The sequence below is a fragment of the Poecilia reticulata genome, chromosome 11, assembly GCF_904066995.2.
Source record: "Poecilia reticulata chromosome 11, P_reticulata-male-v2, whole genome shotgun sequence".
NCBI lineage: Eukaryota > Metazoa > Chordata > Actinopteri > Cyprinodontiformes > Poeciliidae > Poecilia > Poecilia reticulata.
This window is the reverse complement of record NC_088840.1, coordinates 9854605-9880488: the sequence shown is the minus strand read 5'-3', so window position 1 is coordinate 9880488 and position 25884 is coordinate 9854605. Positions and strand designations below refer to the sequence as shown.

Sequence of the window (25884 nt, the reverse complement as noted above, 5' to 3'; positions counted from 1 at the left end):
TCTTTTACAATTTTTTTTTTATTTTATGTATGTTTTCTTTATGTAAAAAGGTTAAGAAAATTTCTAAAAAGAATTTTAGGCAATATTATTTTTCTCATAACTGGGACAATATATTTTTAATCAAACTTTTTATTTATTGATTTCATGAAGACGTAAAACTAAAAGAGGCAAAGCATGTGAAAAAAAATGCAGAGCTAATATACAGAACGTTTCCATCAATCTCGTTTATGAATGTAATGTACAGGCATCCTATTAAAGAATAAAACCTCACTACATATTGACATGACAAAAATGTACATTCCTTCATTTTCTTTCATTTCCCAGGAAATGTAACAGAAACACACAAAAAAGGACTGGACGCAAGGGAACTTTTTCCATGAAGTCCTCAGTGTTCTCCAACAAAATCTCCTATTACAGTGTACAATCTGAGCAGATCAATATCAGTTTCTGCCGAGCCAGCGATTTTTGTCACGTGCTTCCCCCCCAAATTTAGCTCGACTGAAAAAGAAAAAAGAATATAGCTTTAAAGAACAGAGCTGTGAAAGTTGCAGTGTGTGCAGATATTACAGTGAGTCTCTCACTTTAGGCATAAAAAGCAGTGACTTAAGAACCAAAACCGATTAAAACAGAAGATAACCAAGTGTGGAAAAACTGAAGAGAGTTTTCAGCAACGGTTTCATGCATTTCAAAGGAAGAGCAATTGTAAACGGCGAAGATAAAGACGAGGTTCTCTGAAGGTTTGCGAGGTGGTAGATTTGTTTACGCACATTCTCTTTTCCACTTCACATTGTACGTTGGCCAGACTGTAAGTGTTCCTGAATCACCTGAAAAAAATGACTAAATCAGTCTGATCACAGTTTGCTCCCAACACAGCGGCGAAATGACGATGGAACAGAACCTGATGAAAAAGGCATTCATTCCACCACAGGACATCCAAAAGACAAGTCCACACTGTTGGACGCATTCAAATAATATTAAAATAATAATTTAAAAAAACCCAAAACAACAACAATGGCAGCAATAGTCAAGTCTGTGTACCCTTTACAATCAGGAGAACATTCATGACACACATTCATTGATAGTTTTGTTAGTCTTGGTCACAGACTGATTAGAATATACAGTAGATAGAAACATCTGGTAATCTGAAAACGTACAGTACGCACAGTCGACGGTGGATAGACATTCTTTTCATGCAGTTCTGTGGAAGTATCTGAAACGTGACTGATAATCACCCCCTCCTTGGTTTCACTCTCGCTTCGGGACATTCAACGTTGTTTGAGGCCACAATTGTACAAGGTGGATAGTCGGCTTACGGTGTTTGAGCAGTTACAGGACGACAAAAGCATGCGATCTTTCGAGAGTGTCCCACCCTTTCTGAGGCAATAGCACAGTGAAGTGTAACAGCAGGTATTCCCAAAGACACACAGCTCAAATGCCATGGTCATTTTTATACTAGTCACTAGGTAGGTGGCAATTTGAGAAAAGAAAAATAAAATACTGTACAGTCTTAGTAAAGCTAGTGCTAATCTTTGGTCTGCAAAAATCCGGTATAGGACTTTTTCTTTTGACATTTTATTAATAATTTAAATGAAGCCCTCAGTATTTTCAAAAGCAGACATCATATAGAAATGTTGTTTAGGTAATCTTTGTTGCTGTTCTAGGTTTCAAAACAATGTTGCTCTAGGAACTCAAACACTTAAAGGGATTTAAAAATATATATATTTTCACTTGGGACCGATTTTCTTTTATTCCTTTTACAGAAACAAAAGAAATAAAGAACATTAAAGCCATTCAAGTGATTTAAAACTTTTGGGAAATCATGTGATTGCTAATATACATAGCTTATTTTAGCATACTACTGGAAAAGGAAAAATTAGCCTAGCCTGCTTTAAATTAAGTCATGGCTGCTCATTGGAAATGAGATTAGAAAATACACTTTAAATACGACTATCTCCTCAAAATGAGTAGCCATAAGTCACCACATTCTAGCTGTTTATTTCATTACATTGTAAAGATATATTGAGCTAATTTTAGCATCCCTCTGGAACAAAGCTTGTTTCAGCTCAGTTTTAGGAATGTGCTTCATTTGCGACACTTTGCTCAAAATATTTGGAAATTTGTGGTAAATTGGACATCATAATATTCTTTACTTACTATTTTTTAAAAGAGGACATTTGCCAAAGATTTGGAAAATATGTTTTTGTTTTTTTTGATCCTGTGCACAAAAAAGAGAGAAATTCTAAGCACGTTAGTATCCTAATCCTGAAAAAGGATTAGCATAGTTTGTTTTAACGTTACTTTTAGTTGATCATATCAAACAGTTAGCAGCAGTTTCTTTCACTATTGAGAAAAAAGTCATTTGTGACCATTTAGAAATGTTCTTCTTATTTATTTGCTACCCTGCACACTAAAATAGAAATAATGAGCAAATTTTAGCATCCTAATGGAAAAGGAAAATTAGCCTAGTTTATTTTAGCTTGATTTCTGTCTGTTCCTATAAAATATATTTCATTTCTCTTGTAAGGTAATATCCTATAAATAGGAAATTAACTTTTCCATTATTTGTGTTATTCTGGAAGTTATGTGGATATATTGTGTGGCGTTGTACACCTAAAAACACATTTTGAGCAAACCTTAGCGTACCACTAAAAAATGGGAAATTAGCCTCATTGCTTTATATTGATTCTCAGGTGGAGTAATTAGCAGCAGTTTCTTCTACTTGCAAGAAAGTATATATACTAAATGGACATGGATTTACATCAGAGTAATTTGTGATAGTTTAAAAATCCTGACTCAGAATATTTTTGCTAGCTACAAGAATAGGGAAAATTAGCATAGCTTGTATTAGCCTGTTTAACCATTCACAATACAGTGGAATGGTAAACTGTTTATTTGTTTCCTTAAATACCACTTGAAAAGGGAAATTAGGCTAGTCAATTTTTGTTATTTTATGCGTTTATAATTAACTGTTTACTAACATCTGTAAAAAAAAAAGTACTTTAAGCTGGATTCTGCACTCAGTTTTTGTGTTGATAACAAACCATTTCCTATTGCAGCCGCTGCTTGACACATGGTTCATGCTGATATGTAGCAGTTGTCCTTTTGAATGAGCTTGGATCAGGAAACCCTGACGGTGCATAGATTACAAACAAATCCCACAAGGTGCCTAATATTTTCTTTGTCTTGTCTCAATAAATTCGACTTTTAGGATAGGCGAATTTCTGTGCTCAACCTCAGGGTAAAAAAATAAAAAATGAAATAAATAAATGAAAAGATATTTTCCAAAAGCAAAAACAGCTTCTTCACACCTACTGAATACACATGTGGGGGATATGGAGATACTCTCATATAACGGTTAGATACAAATAAAGGTGTGAATGCCTAAGCAATGGTCTCTGAACCCTGTTGGCTTGGTACCAAAATGTCCTGAAGGCAAACATGGAAATTTGCAGAACATGGCTATGAATGGGACAGCGAGAGGAGGCTTAGGTAGAGAGGAGAGAGAGAGAGAGACAGAGGTAGTAATCATTTCCCAAATCTTCTTCACGCCCGTCTTCTCCTCCTCCTGTTGCCTTGCGTTTCAAAAATGTTTCACGTTGTCCCCAATCCGTCCGTTGCCTCCCATCTTGAAGATGTTCCTGCAGCTTTCAGGTGTATAAAATCACTTCCAGACGTGTGCCGTCATGTGTGCCGAACTGGGAGCCGTTGAGCTTCCTGTGTGCTGGCTCCCGTATCCTGCCATGCCGTTGGTGCTGTACAGATTCATGCCAGCTACTTGCTGAGTCATCTAAAAGAAAGCAAAGCACTCTTTAGAAAAGAGGATTGCTTTTTTATTTGTTTTTTTCTACTGAAAACGCTCCAAAACAATTACACACACCTGAGCCATGTTCCACTGAAGCTGCTGGCCTTGTTGCACTCCGTACATTTGCTGGTGAGGTAACGGGGCCATGCCTCCAACCTGCTGCTGTCCCATCATCCCACTCTGCTGTGGAGCCAACGCTCCATTCTGCTGCTGCTGCAAGACCATCCCACTTTGCTGCTGTCCCATAATTCCCTGACCCATCCCTGTCATGTAAGGTGTTGCCACAACCCCGCTTGGCTGAGCCATGACACCCTGAGCGCCCATTAATCCGTTCTGCTGTCCCATCATGCAGTTCTGCTGGGCTCCGATCATGCTGTTCTGGTGAACCCCAATTAAGCCGCTCTGCTGCTGACCCATCATGGCCATTTGTGACGTCATCATGGCGCCTCCCATCCCCCCAACCTGGGCTAACGAATGGTATGGGCCGTAAGGATGTGTCGGGAATCCCATCCTGTTCATATATAAGCCTGGTGAAAACAAACAGAAACGCCGTAAGGACTGACAATACTCATTAAAATAAGCTAACCATGGAGGTATCATAAGACCTGAGGGAAATCTGTGAGGAGCTCACCGTGTGTGGCCATACCGCTGGCGTGCAGCGAGGGCGTGGAGGCGTACAGCGACAGGATGGAGTCCTTGGATAGCTTCTTGACGGCGCCTTCCTCGGCTTTGGGTTTTGGATCCATGAACAAGCTGAGGTTTTCAGGCACTGAGGCGGTCACTCTGCTTTGAGGCAAGGAGCCAGATGCAGGCTGGACAGAGAGAAAAACGCCAAGGTTGATAAAAAAAAAAAAAAATGAAAAAAGCCATCAGAATGCACAAGTACAAAATAGAAGAATTGGAAACTCTGCAATACAGAAACATTAATGTATTGCGTTTGCATTTAAAAGGGAAAGTTATGGTCCAGTTAGTGGGATGGTTGTCAAATTGCAGTGGAAGTTTCTGAGAACTGATTATGTATATCAAGGAAGCATAAAATAAGACTAATAATAATCAAAACCTTTGACATAATCTGAACTGCTCTGCCAGGTAAAAGTCAAATAAGAAATTAGAATACAAATCTAGACATTTACTTCTTCAAAATGAAATGTCTAGTTCATATTGGACAAAGATAATATTCACGAATCCCCCAACAATCAAACTGAGGAACCTTACACTTTGATTGCATAATAATTACAAATGTTCATTATAATGTGTAATTACAATGAAAAAGTTATTTACAGTTTAATTATAGATGTGGTAAACAATACATATTTTAAAAAAAGAACAAAAACTTCACATTTGTGTTGAGTTAATAAATAATCTGCATGCTGTTTTAAACTACCGTAGTTTTCATAGAGGACACTGAGGATGGGGCTGGAAGAGAACCAAAGAGATCCAGAGCAGATTGTGCCTGAGCTGGATTCGACGCTGCCGGGCTCTCGTTACTGTCTGGAACACATCCTCCACCATTAGACACCGCAGGACTGGGAGTAGGAGCATCTAATGGAGGGTAGGTGGAAAAAAGGGAGGCCGTTATAGCTCTTCAAGATATGAGTCAGCCATTTTTAAATCCATTTATCAAATAAAATGTTCATTTTAAACCTCAAAGTGATGATAATTTGTACCCTGCATTGAAAGATAAGCTTATATAGAGCGGAGTGGAAAGTCCACTGTGTAGACGCAAAGTGTGAGTGCAGGTGAGGAAGTTCAAAAGATACAATACCGAGTCCAAGTAGATCTGTAACGGCCTGGGAATCTGTCTTCGGGCTCATGTCTTTTTTCTGAGAAAATCAATAGAATCAATGCAGCATTATTGCTAATTGAGAAATGGGCATGAATCCAATGGTCTTCTCAATCAATGACTTTCCCGCTCAATGCAGACTTAGACCAACCTGAGAATGTCTGCTCTAAAGCACTATTTTTCCTATTATTATATTATACTATTATATTCCTATTACCATTTTCCCTTTCATCTGACTGCACCAACTATACTGCACTTAAAATGCACAAAATAATAATAATTAAAAAAAATAGAAACCTACCAGTTTCATTTTCTCAAACACAACAGGCTCCTTAGGAATGTTGTCACAACTTTTTTCTTTCTGTGAACAGAAAACAGATTTGGACTAGACGTTAGCGGAATCTTCTTTATCTTGAAGATTCGGATTGAGGCAAAAGCCCAATTTATTTTCCTTGTTTGACTCACCCTGAGCATCTGGATGTCAATGACCTTATCCATGTACTTCTTTTTCTCATACTTGTCCCTGATGAAGATCTCTGCAGCTTGGTCTGTCTCGGGCCTCTGGAAGCATTCAGGTAAAAAGGCCTCGTAGAGACGCTTGGCCTTGGCGTTTCCCATCTCTTGAACGCACTAGGGTCACCAGAGCACAACAAACGCAATTACTGGATTGCATCAAATAGAACAGCAGAATTTTCAAGGTCTGACTCACTTTTGTAGAAATGCTAATGGGGAATAGAGTATTCAAGCTAGCTTAGGACCCTATTCTATCCAAGACATATTTTTGCCTGATTAAAAATAAATTCCATCTACATGATTTTTGGCAATCCAATTCAAAAACTGACCCTAGTGCGTTCAAAAAATTGTTACTTAAAATAAATACTGTTAACTGGCCTACACCTAACCATACATCATTTCTTGTCAGTTTTCCTGATGCTAATTAGCCATGACAAGCTATTAGCTGGTTAAGTTGTTCAAAACACTAATGTGTAAGATTTGTGGTGGCAAGAAACCCACTGATGATTTGGGCAAACTATGTATTCCTTATTGAGAGCAAGAAATGCATACTCTTAGCATAGAAAAAGAATAATTGCTAAATAATTTATGCTAAATAAACCATTTGTTTGACATACTGTCAAAAACCAAGGTTATTGTGATGCTAATAGCATCAATGAAAGCTCATTAATTAACAATTAAGATGCATCCAGTATGTAACCAGGGAGTTAATTGAATACTGGTGACTATCAAAGAGACAAAAACGTATTTTACTGATCCCTCACAAGTCTTCTTCAAAGCAAGCCATGTCATGACTATGCTTGTGTATTTTGAATCTTTGGCTAATCTATCGCTTTAGCATATGGACAGTTCGGGCCTCTGACCTGGACCTGCTCCTGTGTCCACTGATCCAAGTTGACAGACTTGACCTTTGAGATGTGGACCCCAAGATTTCGATGAATCCCAGCACAGCGGATGCAAACGAAGATGCCTAAATTCCAGGAAGCCCATCTCGGACCTGGGAGAGACGGAGGAAGAGGACGAGACATATTTGAACACAGAGCAGCGTCTCCACGAGAGAGGCTAATGAGTCTATCTAGTGGGATAGCAGAGAGCCAGATTGTGTGGGAGCGAGTTCAATAATACATGCTGAGTCTGAAACCTCAATTATGAGTTTGAATTCAGCAGGGAACACAAGTAATCTTCTGCAAGTCATGTGGTTTTGCTAACACATAATAGCAATGAATAGATGTGCTTGTCTACATGACTGAGAAGACAGGGAGAGCACAAAATATAAATAATGAAAAACACACACACACACGCGCGCACGCACGCACACACACACACACACACACACACACACACACACACTCAGTCTGGATACCTGCAGGGATGATTACTCATTTGGTCATGAGCCTGCATGTGTGGGAGCAATGTTATCTGAACACGCTATTATGTTCACAACACTGCCATATGCATCTAACTGGATCCATCTGATGCTTAAATCATCCTCTTTGCGCCGCATACACATGAAGAAGATATAATTCCAGGTTTGATGTCTCTACTTACATTTCAGTAATTACATTTTGGTTGTATCTATGTATTTTTTTTCTCAAGCTTTACATTTTTCCATTTTGTTCTTTTTTTTTTTTTTTACATCTATTATACTCTTAATGTCATGATAGTAACACATTCTAACCACATAAGGACACTTTGCAAACATTACACAAAATCAAAAGCAGGAACATGTGATTATAGAGAGCATGCTATCTATAGCAGGGGGAGTTTTGAGTCTGGATCTGAACAGAGGGAGAGAATCAATATTTCGACTGTCTGGTGGGAGTTGAATGCCTGAGTCGGGGAGCATAGGAGCTGAAAGCGCGGCGCCACAGGGCGCTAAGGTGGGTGCAGGGCGTAGCGAGTCGGGAAGACCGTGGATGGCGTTGAATGTGCGCACAAGGAGTTTGACGTCTGTTGTGGATTTGATGTGCAGTGCAATTGCTGTAAAACTTTAATGATGTGTTGAAGCCCACAGCGTTCAGGTGATAAAATGAAGCTGCATTCTTGACCATTTGAAGAGGTTTTGAGAGAGAGCAAAGAGGAGAGAGTTACTATAGTCAATAGGTGAAGTGATGAGGACAGATAAAAATAAGCACAGCAGACATAATGTGAGAATGAAATTATATTTGGCTGCAACAGATGACACTCAAAGTCTTGACCTGAGGAAAAGGGGAAACAGAAAAACAGTTTGTCGGTATGGAAGAACTGACAACTTTTTTTAATTTAGATCCATTTCCAAGAAGAGCGACCTCTGTTTGATTACAGTTCAGCCTTAGAAAGCGTAAGGTAAACCAAGATTTTATTTCGGATAAGTGGGTAATATGAATGAGAGAAATTGATTTATTTCAATAGAAAAGTGGAGTTGGGTGTTATCAGGAAAAATAACATTGAATTCGATGACAATATCTTTAATGGGAAATAGGTAAGTGATAGAGAAAAGGGGATGTATGAGAACACCTGAGGAAATGGGGAAAAGGTCAGACCTGAGTTCAGAGTGAAACATCATCTATTAAGATAATGACGTGGCAAATTGTGTCAAAGGAGGATGAAAATAATGAGACCACAATTAGCTGTCATGAGGAGATCCTCTTCTATCACAATTTTAGCTCTTATCATGAATAAATGTGTGATTTAAGGCTGCAACTAACGATTATTTTAGTAATCCAATTACTCTATCTATTATTCTGATGATTAATCGATTAATCGGATATATAACATTTTGCAGATGTTTTATTTAACCACTTAAGCCGTTTTTACACATAGAGCCTGCATACTCCAGTTAATGATTAAAAAATTACTTAATTATTTGACAATTATTTTAATAATCGATTAATTGCAAAAAAAAAAAAAGATTAATCATTTCAGCCCTAGTGTATTTTTTTGTACATTCTCTATTTATTTCTTATCTTGTGGTTAAGGTTGACACGTTTTTTTTGTTCTCTTCTTAAAAAAAAGAGAAAAAATTACATAATTTACATTATTTTACATAGTTTATACCTGTCTCTGATCTTCACCTTGAATGACATTTTCTTCCAGTTCTCCAGTATATATTATCGTACCTAAGCATTTTTCTTTGTTTCCTGTGCTCTATAAATAAAGCGTGATGGGTTGAATTTTGACTTACACCCTTGCTACAACTTGATGCACTGTGGTCCCTTCCCCACCAGGTGGAGGAACAGCTTTGGGTTTGGTTCCTTATCTCCTGTCAAATGAGAAGTCCCTGTGCAGAGTTGAGGAAAGGGCCATTCTATGCAAATGAATGTAGAAGCTGATTTTCGGGAGGAAAATCCTGCAAAGCCTTCCTCTTTGTGGCAGCCGCAGAAACCGAGTGTCAAGGTCCAAGAATAGCCTTTTGTCTCAGTTGCAAAAAGGGCTACTATATTCTCTTACTGAGACTAATCAGGAGAATCATTTTTAAAAACAAAAAGCAGAGCAATAACAAATGTTAAGACCAGCACTAAGAGGAAACCTCAGGATCATCAGCTGGACGGTCTACAGTGTCTATCAGCCTGACAGCGAAGCTGCAGCATTAGCTCTCATGCCGGCTAATAATAGTAGAATTACTCTGCAAAGCCTGCTTAACCGCTGTAAACACTGGCACTGACACAGAGGGACTGTCAATTGTATTGAACTTCCTTTAAAACAGGAATTTGGTAATCCTTCATTCTTTTTTACAACCGCCTCAGTTTCTGGCCACGACTGTGTCCTCTTTTTATCACATTTTTTCACCGCTGCCTCTTTGTACATCCACATCTCTCTCACACAATCAAATTGATCATTTTCTATAAATATCTGCACCCTTTTTACCCCCCCAGAATTGTACTTGTTTTCTATGTTCTTTTGCAAATTACAACATTTCCAATATTGTTGTAGCCATTGTGTCAACAGCAGCAACAGTGATGTCATACTGGACTATCTAAAAAAACAAAAAACAAAACAGTGGTGATGATTATGTGTTTGCACTTATGCAGTAAGTAGGAGAGTGTTAAATTAAGAAGTATTCTCCAGGAGAGATTTAGCTAGAAGGCAAATGTATAAGACCAGAGAAAACCTTGAAGCAAACTGACGATGGCACACAACACGACTATTGAACTCTGGGTAATGGTATCGACATCTTGTGGCATTTTATCTTGGAATGCTAAAACATTTGTGATATTTTGGGTCTAACTGAAGTGTGTGTGTGTGTGTGTGTGTGTGTGTGTGTGTGTGTGTGTGTGTGTATGTGTGCGTGCATCTTCCAGTGCATAAAAGGGAGTAGTTCTTGAACTGTATTTTTATGTAGAGAGAGAGAATTAATAAGTATCAGTTCGACCATTCGCCAACTAGACTATCTCAGATTGCCGCCCTTGATACAATGAAACTTTTCTATTTTCACCTAAGGTTACATGCGAATTAAATCAGTTTGCCATGTTTGTCAAATCTGTTTTTCAGCAGATGTTTCTCTATCCAGACTGAGATTGGATAAGGAAGGCCCTGCGCAGTTGTTCTAGATGAGAGAAAAAAAATAACAAAATAGATTAGAAGCTACCAGTTTTATCACTAAGCTGGCAAACTGCCTTTGTGTCAGTGTGCTACAGTGAAAACTGTTTTCATTTTTGGCTGTTGCCTTTAATACAATAATAGCATAAAACCATGTTGTTTTCACTCAGTGTTAGGGTATGCTAGCGTGTTAATAAATGCTTTTATGTCAGAGTATGGACTTGCTAACAGCTAGCATAGCTACCACATTTTGATTTTGAAACTGTAGCCTGATGGGTGTTGTGATTTGTACTTCAGGTATTTACAAGAATCAATTGAGTATAGAGGATTTAAAGAAAAAAAAAAAACATTTTAAAGTGAATCATAGCGACACACGGGCTCGCAGCACCTGTTTTAGCTCAAATCAGTGCAGTGGTTGAGTGAGAACTCATGATAAAGTATGTTCTGCAAACACACACCTCCTGATACTTCTCACTGCTATAGTTGAAAGAGTGTAGGAGGAACAGATATCTAAAAAAAGGAAGGAGAGACTGAGCAAACACTTCAAAAGAAGCAAAGTGGCTGTGCTGAGTGCGTGGCAGTTTTCTTTATAAGCATAGGTCACGAATATCGAAGCGGCGAGGGAGTGACAAATAAATGCGACTAAAGTTTTTAAAAGGTGAGGTGCCTGAAAGCAGAGAGGGTTTGAAGTTGTGGGTGGAGGAATCATCCTGGCAAAACAAGTGAACGTGGTTGTGTGTGTCAAACATCTAGCTGGAGCACACGAGTGGCAGAGAAGATTATCTTAGTCATCAAACGGTGGACTTTGGTTGTTTGATGATATGCCTGAATGTGTACAGGGGGTTAGGACCAAAGCGAACACGAACCGAGATTTAAAATCAAAGCCACTTCACAACAAGTTCTAAATAATTCAATTTTGTGAGCAGCCATGTTAGGAATGTGCTCCCCCCACACCTTCGGCTTGTTTCTATTAAAAAAACAGAATAGGTAATGAGATGTTTAAATGTTTTACACTGTTCTGAGTGTGCTTTAGAAAGTACCTTTGGACACACATCATTTAGCTTGCAGGTAAACTTGCTCGAGCAGGTGCACATGCCTCATTAGCCTACATCCCACAAGGATAAATGGTGCTCTCTGCAAGCACCGAGTTAATCCTGCAGAGCCTCGGCTATCAGGGGATAGTGCTCCCTCCTCTTTCTCCTCCTCCTCCATGCAAACATAGACGCACTTGTTTCATCCTCCTGTCCTCTAGCGTAAAACCCCAACCGGAAACCCTTAAGCCATCCTTCAACCCAATCTCAATCTGAGCGAGGCAGATGGGCTCACATTTAAAATTTACCAACAGACACCCACCATCTGTGTTGAGTTTTGTCACTGTGTCTGAACAGGGTTTACACTTGACGACGCAAGAAAAAAACGTGAATCCTTCTGGTTTGTTCCATTTAGAAATGTCTTCTGCTTTTGAAACAGCACACGAGAACCGATTTCAAGGGCAATAAAGTCGATTAGAGATGTCCCCGGAAACGGGTTGTTGGCTGGAATCGTTTGATATTTTTGCCTCTCAGCAAACACAACACATGGAGTGCTACCAGTCTGTGCTGACAAAAATCAATAAAAAAAAAAAAAAAAAGAAAAATCTCTTTGGTGTGGGTACTGTGACTGAGCGAGGAAGACTTGAAACTTTTCATTTCTGGGAAGGAGTTCAAAGGAAGACAGAGGAGGCAGATGTAAGAAACCATCTGTTTTCTATAAAACGCTGAGACACGTTCGTCGTTCTCTCAGAGAGCAAGAGAGGACAAGATTTTCACAGATAACACAAAGTACAGGTTGAGGAAAGGTTGATTGCTCGCTCTTTCCATCTTATAGTTCAGTTGACAGGGAACAGTTTTGAACTTTAAAATACGGATAAAAAAAAAAGAAAAAAAGGTGACTTTTTTTCTTTTGCCTCCATGGTGACATATGGCGTCCTAAAACGTGTTTAATTATTTAGTATTTTACCCGTAATGAAAACAGCAAACTGAAAGCCTGGGGCGGAACATGAAAGGCAGGAATATTAATTAATAAACTTCAAACTGAATACAAGGATTATGGCTGTTTTGGAGTCTTTGCATACACATTTGTATACACTGTTCTTTACAACTGTGCCTACGTAGACTCTCCTTGGTACTAAGCCTTTGTGTCTTCCAGAGGGCACAGGTAACCAATCGCCTTCTTGTTTGACTGGAAATCCCTGCTGGCTTTTGATTGGATGAGATTAAAGGCTGCAAAGGATGGGGGGTGAGGGGTGCTAAGAGCCTGTGGTGGAGGTGGTGGTGGGGGAGCATGACATAGCCAGGTGACATCTCTACAGCAACCTGGGCCTAGCCTGTGCGTAAACACGAGCACGTTGAAGAGAGAGAGAGAGAGAGAGAGAAAAAAAACCCTCTTGAGACTAGAGCCAGAAATATTGACTGCATTAAACACCTGCATCTTCCTTTGACACCATTTCCTGACGGCGCTGAAGGTTTTACAGTCTCCGTGTCACTTTGTGTGGAAGTGGTTTTGAAAAAAAAAAAAAAAAAAAAAAGAAATATGAATTTACATAATGTCATGGAGAAGAGAGCATGGGACTGGCAGGAAGTTGGCTTGCACAGCTTTACAACTCAACAAACAGAGGCATTGTTTTTATGGCTGCTGTGTTTGTATAGTAAGACTGAATGGGGGAGATGGCCGGGCAGGAGTGTCGTTTTGCTTTTTCACACCACTTCCTGTACAATCACCCACGAGGGTGGGAGGTAAATCTGTCGATGTCAACGCAAACGAGATTACACCAAACGTCATCGCGAGCCATATGGCGAAAACCGCGACTTTACAGCTCACGCTTGGGGAGTCGCAGGGGGTCGAAGGCAAGAGTGTGGATGGGCAGACAGAAGATAAACTGCAACCAGGATTATATTATCAGCACACTCCTTAGGAGCTTCATCCAACAAAGTGGGGAATTAGCCTAATGTGTGACCTTTTAAATCAGTGTGCAGCCATAAATGCATGCAAGACTAAAATAATGAGTGCAAAGGAGAAAATCTGCTTTAAGTTGTCGCTGAGAAATGCATTTTCACATTTTGTCCAGTTACAACCACATACTCAAGTGTGTTTTATTTGGACTTGATTTCAAAATCCAAAGTAGGGCATCATTCTGAAGCGGAAAGAACACCAAATGTGGTTTTCAAATAAAAACCCCGAAAGGCAGATGAATCTCCAGAGACTTACATCTTTGCCCATTCTCCTTCACAACGCAGCTCCAGCTCAGTCCGACTGAATAAAGAGCGACTGTGGGCACTTGTTTTGAATTCTTCCCACAAATTCTCATTTTCAGATTTATGTCTGGGCTTTGACTGGACTGTTCTGACACATGTGATTTATGTTAGGGGCGCACCAATAAATCAGCCGTGATTTCCTTCATTTGGGAAATCGGTCGGTACTTGCGTGAGAACCCGACCTTATCCACCGATCTTATCTACCTCCGCAGAGGACTGAAAATCAGTCACTGTTCTCTTTTGCTCTGCTGTGAGAGAGCGGGCTGACTGACAGAGCCACTGCCAGGTCACATGCGCGGTTAACAATAGTTGCCAACTCAGCGACTTTGTTGCTATAATTAGCAACTTGTCAGACTAAAAAATATCGATATTGGCAAGTCGGTTTTTTTTAAATAAATTGATGATCAGCCAGAAAACTGCAATTGGTACACCCTGAATTCATATCGTTTCATTTCAGCTCTATTTGTATGTTTAGTGATATTAGGTGGAGGGTGAACCTCTGCCTCAGTCTCAAGCCTTTTATAGACTAATGTCTCATTTTCACTGAGCTCTACAGTACATGTCAGTGAGGTCTGGTATGTTACAACACAATCAAGTACCAACTTATCTGACAAGGAAATCTTTATTTACAAAATGGCTTATTAATGTCCCCTTAATGTCTTATGACAAAAAAACAAACGGAGCTTTTCATAAACTTCTTCTCATGAGAAATATATCTGTCATAGGCAGGCAAAGCTGTGGTTATGACAGGCAAAAAAAGTTCAAGTGGCACAAATACTTTTTCAAGCCCTTCCTTCATACCCTAGAGAAAAACGACTTATATTTAAGTTTTAAATCGGAGCCTAATGATCCTCTCTGTGTCCATGTTTGTGTTCCTGCTGCTGTTCTTCCCTTAACAGCCTAATCTCATCCACAGTCTAATTATACCAGTCTGCTGCAAATTGTAACCAGTCACGCCAATCAAAAGGGCAAGAGCACGAGCACGCTTAATGAACATGAAATCAGGCATGCAAAAAATAAAAAAATAATAATAAGAGCAAGAGATGGACTTAAAAGGTCTTTCTCTTTCAGGAAAGGCTGACTGCAAGCCTCATTATTATTTTAAAACATGCACTTTCTTATTTGTCTTTAATCAAGTCTTGGAGGAGCCAACTCTTCAGATGAGCCTGAAGAGTCTGATCACAGCTTGGGTTACATAACCAACTTCGCCTGAAGTTTCTCGACATCTGCATCAGCTCTGATTACAGCGGGTTTTATTAAGAGACAGGGCCATCGTTAGGCAAAATGACAAGAGACATATTTTTATTTGAATCGGTCTGATGTAATATTCTAATCATAAGCAGTGAGTTTCGCAGCTGTAGGCATAATTAACAGAAGTAAAGACGTGAAAACATCAGTCTGAGTGTAATTGTTCTGCATAATGTGTTTCACTTAGTGGACTGAGTTAATGGAGTAAACAAACTTTTCAATAACATTCTAATCTACTGAATATGTCTGTTGTCCCTGCAGTGAGTTCTAGGTCTGCAGTTTGTTTGTTTTTTTTAAACCAAAATTTTAAAAATATAATGAATCTTACTGTAAAATGAAGTCAAAAGGCAATGTATTATAAAGCTGGACAAAAACTCTTAGATGAAATAACATTAAAATGTTATTTCTGCTGAACAGACTAACATCAAAAAGTGCACTCCAAATGTTTGAAGGTTGTAACAGTGGACAAAAAAGTGCAGTTCGGTAAGTACTTCAGCTTTAAAGTCACCGTTACAGTCACAAATAAAACAATCGCTGGCTGGCTGGCTGGCTGGCTGGCTGGCTGGCTGGCTGGCTGGCTGGCTGGCTGGCTGGCTGGCTGGCTGGCTGGCTGGCTGGCTGGCTGGCTGGCTGGCTGGCTGGCTGGCTGGCTGGCTGGCTGGCTGGCTGGCTGGCTGGCTGGCTGGCTGGCTTAACACCACTCCGAATGGTCAGTTTTGTTGCTCAGGATTTTTTTTAAGTAAGACTATGCAGACATCTTAGAATAAAAATGGTTAAAGTCATTTGGAGTTGTTTTGATATTTAGGCTATCCTGAGTAAGAGATGTACTTAAATGCACCATCAAAGTGTTTTCTAGCCGGATAAGTAGCATAAGCTGTGCAGCGTTTTTGGATGAGTTGAGTGATACAGCTAGCTTGGATATAAACCTGGGACTGGGCGTGCATTTTGGGGGCGCAGCTTCTTTACTGGGGCCATTTCCTGATTCATGAAGACCAACCACCAGCGGGATAACTTAAAAAGTATGTACTCTTGTCCTTCCCATTTTAAGAGTGGATAAGGGACTTGGATGAAGCTGAATGAACCTTCGGTGATTTTGATCTTTTCTCCTCTGGGATTGTCACGAATAGATGTAACTAAATTACAAGGTTGCTCAAGTTTTAAATATCAGATAATTCTATCTAAGTTTTTTCATGTTCATGGCAGATTTTTTTAGTGCAAATTTTACAGCTACAAACGATGAGATTTGTCCCACTGTGTCCCGTTTGGCCCATATGTTCTGCAGCATACCGGTAACATTAGGTATCCCAGAATATTCCTCAAAAGAAAAACAGAGCAGTGATTGGGATCATTCAGAACGTTTTCCTGAACAATCACTCAGTGACTGTCTAAAAGCCTGCAGCAAGTTACTGTGCTGTGGGTGCACGGTGTAGGCGTCTCCATTAAATGACAAACCTCTCCGCCGCTGAGGCATTTCTCTGACAAGGCACAGCCTCACGAGGCCGTCTCAGACAGCTCAACACCAAGAGCGAGCTCTAATGACGCTCACGATGACGCCATGCTAGCAAAGTATACACTTTTTCTAATAACACCCAACTATCCTGCAGACTAAGTTTAATTACAGTCAGATGTTACAGCTTCTTTAAGCCATCAGCAAGTCTGACTTACATTGCTTTGCAGAAGTATTCACACAGTTTCAATCTTTCCACATTTTGTACGTAGCAAAGACAGACTTTGATGGATTTCATAGGGATTTTCATAGGGACAAGCAATAAGTAGAGCACAATTGTGAGATGGAAGAAAAGTTGTTGTCTTTTATGTCTAATATAAAGTCCACTAAACTTAGTATCCATTGTGGTTGCTGTCCGGCTGGAAGCCAGCAACAGTGTAGCCTCAAACAGGTTTTCTTTGTTTAGCTTCATCCATCTTCTCATCAACTTTTAACCAGCACCACATATTTCTTGGTAGCCTTCATTTCTTTTTACAAATAAAAATTGAAAAATGTGCTGTGCATTATTCAGGTTCACTAACTGGGATGATTTCTGTTGTTAAATCTAAAAATCTACCATCTATGGAGAGAGCCATTAAGGAAAGAACATCATAAGCCATATAGGGTCACATAGCAAACCAGTGGAAGAAAGTGCTTTAGTCAGAGGACACCAAATTTGGCCAAACGTTTTGGTCTATGCTCAGAGTGCTATCTGTGGCACATTACCACACCGTTCGTGCAATGAAGCATGGTGGTAGCGGCGTCATGCTGTGAGGATCCTTTTCTTTAGCAGAGACATGGAAGCTGATCAGAGTTCATGAGAATATTGACTGAGTTAACCTGTTAGAGTAGAGGCTCCTGAACTTTTCTAGAAATGTAGAAAATCCTTGACCCTGACTGTTGGTTGAGCATATAAGCGTTTGTACTTAGTCAGCTAAAGGGTGGTACAATGTAAACACCATCAACATCATCAGTCAATATACTGACCAAAACATTGTCATGTTCTTCTTATGGCCTTAAGACCACAGGCTTACATATTTAGGGTATGAATACTCTGGCAAGACACTATAAGTTTTAGAGAGTCCAATGACGATTTGGAGCTGAGCGTTGCATATTTGCAACCTAAACATCCATGTTTACCCAACAGCGTGGCGAAACAGCTTCAGCAAATAGCTGATGACATGTGGTTCAAGGCCTCCTGGAGGACACACGCCTTGTAGGGTTAGGAGACACACATGACCAACCGCATGTCACAGGGTGTTTACAAAGTCATACACCAATTCGGTGGATATTGGGTTCTGTGACCAGAAATCACACCAGGCAGTCAACATGAGAGGAATTGCAAACACTGCACAAGTAATCTGAGAGGAGCAGCCTCACTTTGTCAGGGTAGTAAAAAAAAAAGTGCAATTTTAATGGCAGAAAGGGTTTCCTGTCTGCTCCCAGCCTACAAGAACAATCTGTTCAGGGTGATCCAAAGTCAGCACAGGTGTTTCCCAACAAGATCTCAGTTTCTCCCAATGTTTCTCATTCTATTTGATGCTCTAGTTTTCACTATAACTCGCTGACAATTAGAGGTTTTGATGTGTATATGAAAACTCTAATCAAACTGTGAACGTCTTGAGGTATTCTGACATGATGTAACTGCATGCCGTTCGTCTGCCTTTTGGGAGGATGTGGCCCAATCTCTTGCACCACATCACAGCGTAATTGCCCGAGGGGGCAGATACATGCAATGCCGCATTTATTTCCCGGTGTAGTATAAATAGGATAAACTGGAAAGATTCGTGCGCAGGGTCATCTGCAGGCGTGATCAGACACAGGACGAGGTAGAGCGAAATATGATCCAGGCGATGATGTTATGATGATGACCCACCTTTAGATTCGCAGTCGGCGCAGTATTTGTTCTCCTCCAGCGCCAGCAGAGAGTTGAGCACCGCCTGGTATCTGTCAACGTCTTTCACAGATTTGCCCGTCATCGCTGCGCTCTGAGTCTGAGTCCACCCTCCGCCACACAAGACCCCCCGATGTTTCTCCCGTCCGCGCCGGCTCTTATCAGGGGGAGCTCGAGAAAAATCAAAAGCGGTGCGGCGGTCAGAGACGGCGATGCGCTCAGTTACTCCTCCTCCTCCTCCTCCACCTCCTCTTTCTCGTCTTCCTCCTTAAATGTGTGGAGCGCAGTGAGTTTGCTTCACCGCGATCATAGGATGAGAGAGAGCCTCTCCCCGGAGCCCAGTGCACAGGAAAACAGCCACGTGATTTCCAGGACTGAAAATGAGCAGCTCACTTTGAAGCACATCTGTAACCTATCAGAGAGACCGCTGCTCACTCTTTGGCGTGCGTATCTCTGGACCTAAAGGAACGCACACATATGCTGCCATCTAGTGGTTAAACCAAGGCATTACTGTTGAGACAAAATAACTCCATCCGATATTCGGTAGAGGTTTCTTTATCCGGAACAAACCAAACGGTACGTAAGGTCGCCATGTTGTGACTGGCAATTTGCTTTTAAAAAGTCGTATTTTCCCGTTACAACAACACCCACCACTTTTACTTATTACTTTTTTTGATGAAGTAACAGTTAGGAATAGCTATTTTGTGTCAGGGTATTTTTTTTGTCCGGTATATGTGTGTACTATGATTTGAAAATGTACAAAATAATTTATAGTGTAATATTTATTTTTATAGTGATAAAACGGTCTTGTTTTAAGTTTCCATAGTAACTATTTGGTTGCCCATGTCAGCACTTTTACGCTTCCATCGTCGTATTTTGTTTTTTTGAGAAACTTAATTTTGGTTTCTAATTAAGTATAGATCAAAGTCATGACAGACATCGACAGAAACAAACTCTTAATAATGAATATGACTTTCAGTTAATTACATGTCAGAATAATTATTGAATTATTCTATTAGAATCTGAGGACAGCTGTTATCCTCATGGTCACTAGAGGGAGGTAACTCTGCATACTATCGGGGGAAAAATTGACGAAATACAGACGCGTTGCCTTCAAAATAAATGTTCCAGTGTATCTTTTCCCAAATAATATAAAAACATACTTTGTAGCTTTCTGAAACATAAGCTGTGTTGCTCTCTTATTTAGTCAAAATACTCCTTTTACTTTTTAACTCTTAATGTTGCCTTTCTATTTCACATCCTCGCTCTTTTAAGCTTTTAAGTAAAGCGGAAACTCATGCTTCTATTTGGCTAACTTTGCACAACAGGAAGTGTGTGACCGAACTAGCGATTACGGAACTAAGTGCTTAGCCAGAATCAAATAAATAAAGGATTAATCTCGAATTACCTCCCGTGTAATCCTGTAACTCTTTCCACGATGTCTCGGCAATCCAACCGAACGACAGACAGCAAGAAAATGGTAGGATTTACGCCATAGGAGCTAGCTAGCTAAGTTGCAACATGCTAACCTTTGAAAAAAAAAAACACTTTAGAGCAAACTACCTCATTTCTTCGTCATACAAATACTTGACAGTCGTGATTTGTTGTTTATGCACGTGTGACAAAACGTATTAAAAACATGAAAACCTGTTACGTTTATATATCATTTATTGCTGGCTTCTAGGGGAAGTGTAGCTCGTATAGCATGTAAGCTAAAAATATATAGGCTTACATGCAGTCATGTGGGGTGTTTATGTTTAGGTTTTTATTGTTAATTTGCATATTTTAAAGCAAATATCTTGTCTCAATATACTCTGGTAACTGAAGTAGCACCACATCCTGACATTAGCATCATCTTTCAGCGGATAAAGAAAATGGGTTTTGCGTTCTTGGATTCTGAGGTAGTAAAAACAACTATAATATATATTATAATATGTCTCTTCTGAGAGTTTAACCATTGTTGGCTACCAGGTAATTATATTACTATGTAACTACATCATACTATGTATGCTGTGCCGATGCATATATTTATTTTATTTTATTTAAATAACATGTACAATACCAAAAGAAATATTGAATCAAGCTATTATTGAGTAAAAATGTAAATGAAAGCACTATGTAGCTGCCAGTCACATCATTACGGTTAATGGCGTATTTTAAATTTAACAGTGTATTTCTTGCTACTTTTATATAGCACAAAAATGTCCTGATTTGTTATTTTCGAAATTTTGATGATTTGTTTGTTCTTTTTAACACCTGTCAAAATTCTTGTCAGATTAATAATGTCAGTTTCATTAAAATCTTAGATTTTTTTTTGTGTAAATATTTTATTTTACCCCTTTAAATAGCTACCGGTATGTTGGTGTACATTAGTTTACCAACCCATGAGCACTGAAGCAGTAAATGTACAAAAGCTGCTTTTTCCTTTAGAACTCTGAGCTGTTCACGTTGACCTATGGGGCCCTGGTGACCCAGCTTTGTAAAGACTATGAAAATGATGAGGAAGTCAATAAACAGCTGGACAAGATGTAAGTACACTTTTAGAAGCATTTGTCACACCCACTGCAGGCTGTAAATGTTTTGAACCTTTGAAGCAAATTGGTGTATTTAACTTCAATTGAAGACAATCTATTTCATCGTTGTTTCTGTTGTGGTATTGCAGAATGTGTGCATTGCCTTAATTTTCAGTACCATATCCATATAACCACCAGTTATTTGCTTACTATACAGAAACTATTATAGTCATTATATAATGGCTTGGTATTACATTATTGTAATACCAATATTATTGGTATTACAATAATATTGTAATACCAATATTATTGGCAATTGCCAATTGTTGGCAATTGCCAATTGTTGTGGCAATTGCTACAAACGTGTTTGAACCAGTAAGTGAAAGCAAAGGCATTTCTGCGCCAGAAAGAACAAAACTGTATCTCTGAGTGTCTTTGAAAAAGATTGTGAACATACTTTGTGCTCAAATGTTACCTGTGGACAGGATGCTCGACTATCAAATTATGCATATTCATTATTCAGTTAATCTGTGCGTTCAGTGAACATTGCATTTCACATATTTAATAGTATAACACTAAGATTAGCACTTTACAATGTGTGAAAATGTATCTTTGAATACGTAAAAAAGAAACTGCCTGATCTTTGCTCGCTGTTGGTTGCCAGTCCCAAGAGCTTAAGTGTAGCTTGGCCATTCTCCTGCTGTAAGATCAGTAATACTGTGGCCTATGTGAAGATTTCATTTCTCACACATATCCATGTGTTGTTAAGACTTTTTCTTAGGGAAAAAAGCTTTAGAAGTAGCTAATGTTGAGACTAGTTTTAAAGACAGACAAAACATCTCTTGACGGCCAAGCTGGATACAGTAATCCCGCAGCAAAAAAGTTTAGACAAAACCATGGATTTGTAGCCCCCAAAAATTCAAAACATTCCTTCAAGCCGGCAGATCTTTGGACTGAGTGTGCTTTGTTTCTCCGGTTGTACAGCAACCCCGAGCTTAGAGCAGGATTAGACATGTCTCAGCTGCCCAAAGAAGGTCGTAAATGTTCTCTGCCCGCTCTCAAGTTTTCCACCCAACTGGTCAGAGATGGGCCATGTTAGGATCGGGACGCATTAATTGGCTTCCAACTGCAGTCAGGATAAGTTGTCTTAAGTCACAATTGGCAGCCAGTTCAAGGCTACAAGTGTGTGAAGCAAAAATGTCTTGAAGGATAGAGTTCTATATAATTTCTGCCTCTTACACCTCTCTCCTACCGTGGAGACGAGCATTGATATCCGTTGCCTTTCTGTCTGGCTCCCTCTCACTCACAGGGGATACAACATCGGAGTGCGTCTCATTGAGGACTTCTTGGCGCGTTCCAGCATCGGCAGGTGTCAGGATTTCCGAGAAACAGCCGATGTCATCGCTAAGGTAACTGGAAGGTTCCAGACCAATTGGAGCGTGACCGCGAACGTCTCCGAAGATTGGGGGTGGGAAGAGGTCTGAAAAATTCAGATTAGAGAGATCAAAACACCCCCACACATGACGGGTGAAAGAGCAAAAGTACAGATGGGAGATCATATGTTTAAGGCCAAGGAGAGGAGAAAATCGTAAAGTTTACAGGATAATGTTATTAACATTGATTCTAAATGTTAAACTAAGATCACCTGCTGTGGTCATGACCTTTTTTGACCCAATAATGCTGTCTTCAAAACTGCTATGGTTTAAATACAGCATTACCTGATAAGCAGGTTTAGTAGTCTGCATATCAGGTGGAAGAGTTCTGTTCCTAATTTGATTTGCGTTCGTCCTGCTTTTCTTCTTTTGTTACACGTTGTGGTTTTCTTGGACTTAAATCCGTTTTTCTTGATAACTTCCCTGACGAGAAAACAGAAAAGCAGCTTTTAGGCTTCAGCTGGTCCAGATATTCTTGTTTCGTGCTTGAGGAGATTTAGTGCACAGATGGAACCACGCTTATTCAGAAAACAGTAGTTTGGCCTCGACAATTAATGATTGCCTTGCCTTGGGATATCGTTTGGCCCCTCATTGAACTTCAAATATCATAGAAGTGATTTATTCAGTCACCTATGCAAGAACGTTACTTGCAGAGGATAAAGCATTTGGAAATTTTGCTCAAGTAATAGTCGCCATACTTCGTAATAACATTACTCAAGTCAAAGTAAAAAGTACACTGTAGTAGAACTACTCCCAAAAATATCACTCTAGTAAATGTAACTCGTTAGTATTACACCAACCTCATGGCTGATCTATTAAATGTTTCATCATTTATTATTTAATACTTATTTAAATAGGTTTGTTCAACAATATTTTCTTTGACGTTAAAAGTAACTAAAGACAAAGCATGTCCAGCTAAACTTGACTGAATAAATGTGCAACAAATAAAAGATTTTCTTTTCTATCCAGACCCTGATTTGTTTTCCTTTTCTTCCCCCTTGTCGTCCGTTAGGTTGCATTTAAGATGTACCTGGGAATTACCCCCAGTGTGACCAACTGGAGTCCAGGAGGAGATGAATTTTCTCTCATTCTGGAGAACAACCCGCTGGCTGACTTTGTGGAGCTGCCAGATAACCACAGCACGCTCATTTACTCCAATCTATTGTGTGGTGTCCTCAGAGGAGCCCTGGAGATGGTAAATTCAGTCGCTTCATTTTCCCATTTTGAATAAGACTTGGTCAGATTTAATAAAAGAACGTGGCTATCGTGATTTAAGATCCTGAATTTGGTACATGTGCAGCTGCAAGTTTCTAAAATGCATTGAAATGTTCTTGAAAATCCTAATGAGTTAATAAAGTCACTATGTTTAACAGAAGGATATAGACAGAGTTCATCATCATTCAAGTTCTACGTTTAAAAGTTTACAAATTGAAAGAAACTTAATTGTAAGGCTCCAATAATAATAATAAAATTATTAATGTGAATATATATATAATAAAAGATGAAACTGATGGTAGTTATTTGTCTTATGCTGTAAATATCCAGCAAAATAAATTAGATGCAAAATAATTTTCTTTTGCATGTATAACTTTTCTAATCTGCAGATTTCTTCCTTAGACAGACTCATTTAAACTATTTTGAAGGTTCATAAAATACTTAAGACTTTTAGTTTGCTGTTAAAAACTTGTCTGTCAAAGGAAGAGTTTTTCTTGAAGTGTTTTGAGCCTTGTTTGGACCTAAACATATGACATTTTGAATCTGTTGTAGGTCCAGATGGCAGTGGATGTGAAGTTTTCCCAGGACAGTCTCAGAGGGGACAACGTTACAGAAATCCGCATGAAGTTCATCAAGAGGATTGAAGAAAACCTCCCAGCCGGAGAGGAGTGACGGAAAAACAGACACTTTTATTTTGTTTAGGTGTATTTTTTTGAGTTGCGTGGCATGTTTATTAATTTATGTATATCATTTTTTCTCAATTAAATCAACATTAATCAACGTATGTTACGTGATCCTTTTCTCACTGGGAGATTTCAGAACATTTTTACCACAGTTGAATTTGGCACTGGACTATATGAATAGGCTGCTCCAACACATTTGTATGCTTTGATTGAAGCCATTAAAATTTAACTAGGCTGTATATTTAGGGTTGCTTTGCTGAAAGGCATTCTCCTATTCCAGTCTTATGGAGCTCTAAAGGTCTTTAATACCAGGATCTCCCTGTATTTCTCTCCATCCATTTCTCATCCACTCTGACTAGGTTTAACGTCCCCACAGAGGGGAAAACATTCCTGCAGCATGATGCAGTCACCACATTTCATGGTGGGCTATGTTTTAAGTGTGATGTGCAATCTTAGGTTTCCAAAACACGTCGCGTTTAGCATGTCCGCTGAAGGACTTTGGTGTCTTCTGACCAGAGTACAATCATCCAAATATCTGCAGCTGCTCCAGAGTTACCACTGTCTTCTAAAGACCCGCCTTCACAGTCGTGGCTTTAACCGGTTCTTCCCAGCCAGCCCGGCCAGTTTCTTATCCATTCGCAAATCCTGTGCGGTTCCTCCCTGTTGTTTGGAACCGTCTTAAGAGTGGCACAAGCCAGGCCGAGCTGGGTATAGCAATTTGAGTGCATTTGTTGATAGACCCGTGACTTCACGTCACTGGACAAGTGAAGATGTTACTTGTGGAAGAATGCATACAGCATCACGTAATGAACAGAAATATAATGAGAGATTTTGGAGAAACTGGTTGCCCAAAGGTACATGCTTAAAATGACGTTGTCAAAGTGTCGACTGCTTTCCCACATTCCTGGTCACGTTCTTGCGCATATTCATGCCCACGTAGTGAAGAACAGACACCCAACTTGCTAGAACCGAAACAGACAGAGTAAGACTTGGCAAAGGAGAAGGGATGTGACAGTTCAGGGGTTGATTATCGAGAATATACATTGATGAAATATGAACATTTTTAAGCCTCATATTTCTACTTGAGGTAATTTTCTTGACGCAGCCATAGGTGCTTTGCGAAGTCGGAACAGTGCTGGATCTGTTACCAGGCCTGTGTTTGTGCAAAGTACATTGAATGAGTCTTGAGTGTGTGTGTCCAGTAAAGCTTGCAAGTGCTCACTTGTGGTTTTCACACCTATGAATGGTTTTGCATCACCCAGAAGTAACGAGCAGAACCCCCCGGTTTGTCCCGACACGCACCTCGTCAATAACCCAAGAAACACAGATGGCTTTTCAACTGCCAATGTGCTCGCACATACACAAATCATTTCTCCCCTCACATTTAAAGAAAGAGGGAAAGAAAATCTGGTATGGCTTCCATGAAAACATTAGACATGTTTTTCCTATTGTTCTTTATTGTAACGGAGCAACACTTGTACCAAACTCATGAGACGGCTGAAA

At 39.6% G+C, this 25884-nt stretch overlaps 2 protein-coding genes across 3 annotated transcripts; one reads left to right on the top strand and one right to left on the bottom strand.

Moving 5' to 3' along the window:
• Positions 1-111: 111 nt before the first annotated feature.
• smap2 (small ArfGAP2) lies at positions 112-18762 on the bottom strand. Its single transcript, XM_008421618.3, has 9 exons — positions 18520-18762; positions 6962-7095; positions 6051-6215; positions 5887-5946; positions 5568-5625; positions 5187-5344; positions 4434-4614; positions 3878-4329; positions 112-3787 (listed from the first exon to the last, which is right to left on the bottom strand). The coding sequence occupies exons 1-9, from the start codon at positions 18620-18622 to the stop codon at positions 3662-3664; spliced, it is 1437 nt and encodes a 478-aa protein (XP_008419840.1). The 5' UTR covers positions 18623-18762; the 3' UTR covers positions 112-3661.
• Positions 18763-18920: 158 nt separating this feature from the next.
• trappc3 (trafficking protein particle complex subunit 3) lies at positions 18921-24478 on the top strand. Of its 2 annotated transcripts, none has more exons than XM_008421617.3 (5): positions 18921-19113; positions 20968-21065; positions 22360-22459; positions 23496-23678; positions 24251-24478. In XM_008421617.3, coding segments are annotated over exons 2-5 (405 nt in total). In that variant the 5' UTR covers positions 18921-19113; positions 20968-21063; the 3' UTR covers positions 24371-24478. The 2 variants fall into 2 exon arrangements, with proteins under 2 accessions (XP_008419839.1, XP_008419838.1); XM_008421616.3 differs by lacking the exon at positions 18921-19113 and adding an exon at positions 19839-20017.
• The last annotated feature ends 1406 nt before the right edge of the window (positions 24479-25884 follow it).

What these genes read in the sequence shown, in the direction of transcription:
- smap2 (XM_008421618.3), bottom strand. Translation starts at nt 18,622, where the DNA reads ATGACGGGCAAATCTGTGAAAGACGTTGACAGATACCAGGCGGTGCTC. An exon ending in CGCCGACTGCGAATCTAAAG is followed by an intron (nt 7,096 to 18,519) that starts GTGGGTCATCAT and finishes CGTCTCTCCCAG; the next exon opens with GTCCGAGATGGGCTTCCTGG. An exon ending in TGTTTGAGAAAATGAAACTG is followed by an intron (nt 5,626 to 5,886) that starts GTAGGTTTCTAT and finishes TGATTTTCTCAG; the next exon opens with AAAAAAGACATGAGCCCGAA.
- trappc3 (XM_008421616.3), top strand. Translation starts at nt 19,976, where the DNA reads ATGTCTCGGCAATCCAACCGAACGACAGACAGCAAGAAAATG. An exon ending in AATAAACAGCTGGACAAGAT is followed by an intron (nt 21,066 to 22,359) that starts GTAAGTACACTT and finishes TCTCACTCACAG; the next exon opens with GGGATACAACATCGGAGTGC. An exon ending in CAGCCGATGTCATCGCTAAG is followed by an intron (nt 22,460 to 23,495) that starts GTAACTGGAAGG and finishes GTCGTCCGTTAG; the next exon opens with GTTGCATTTAAGATGTACCT.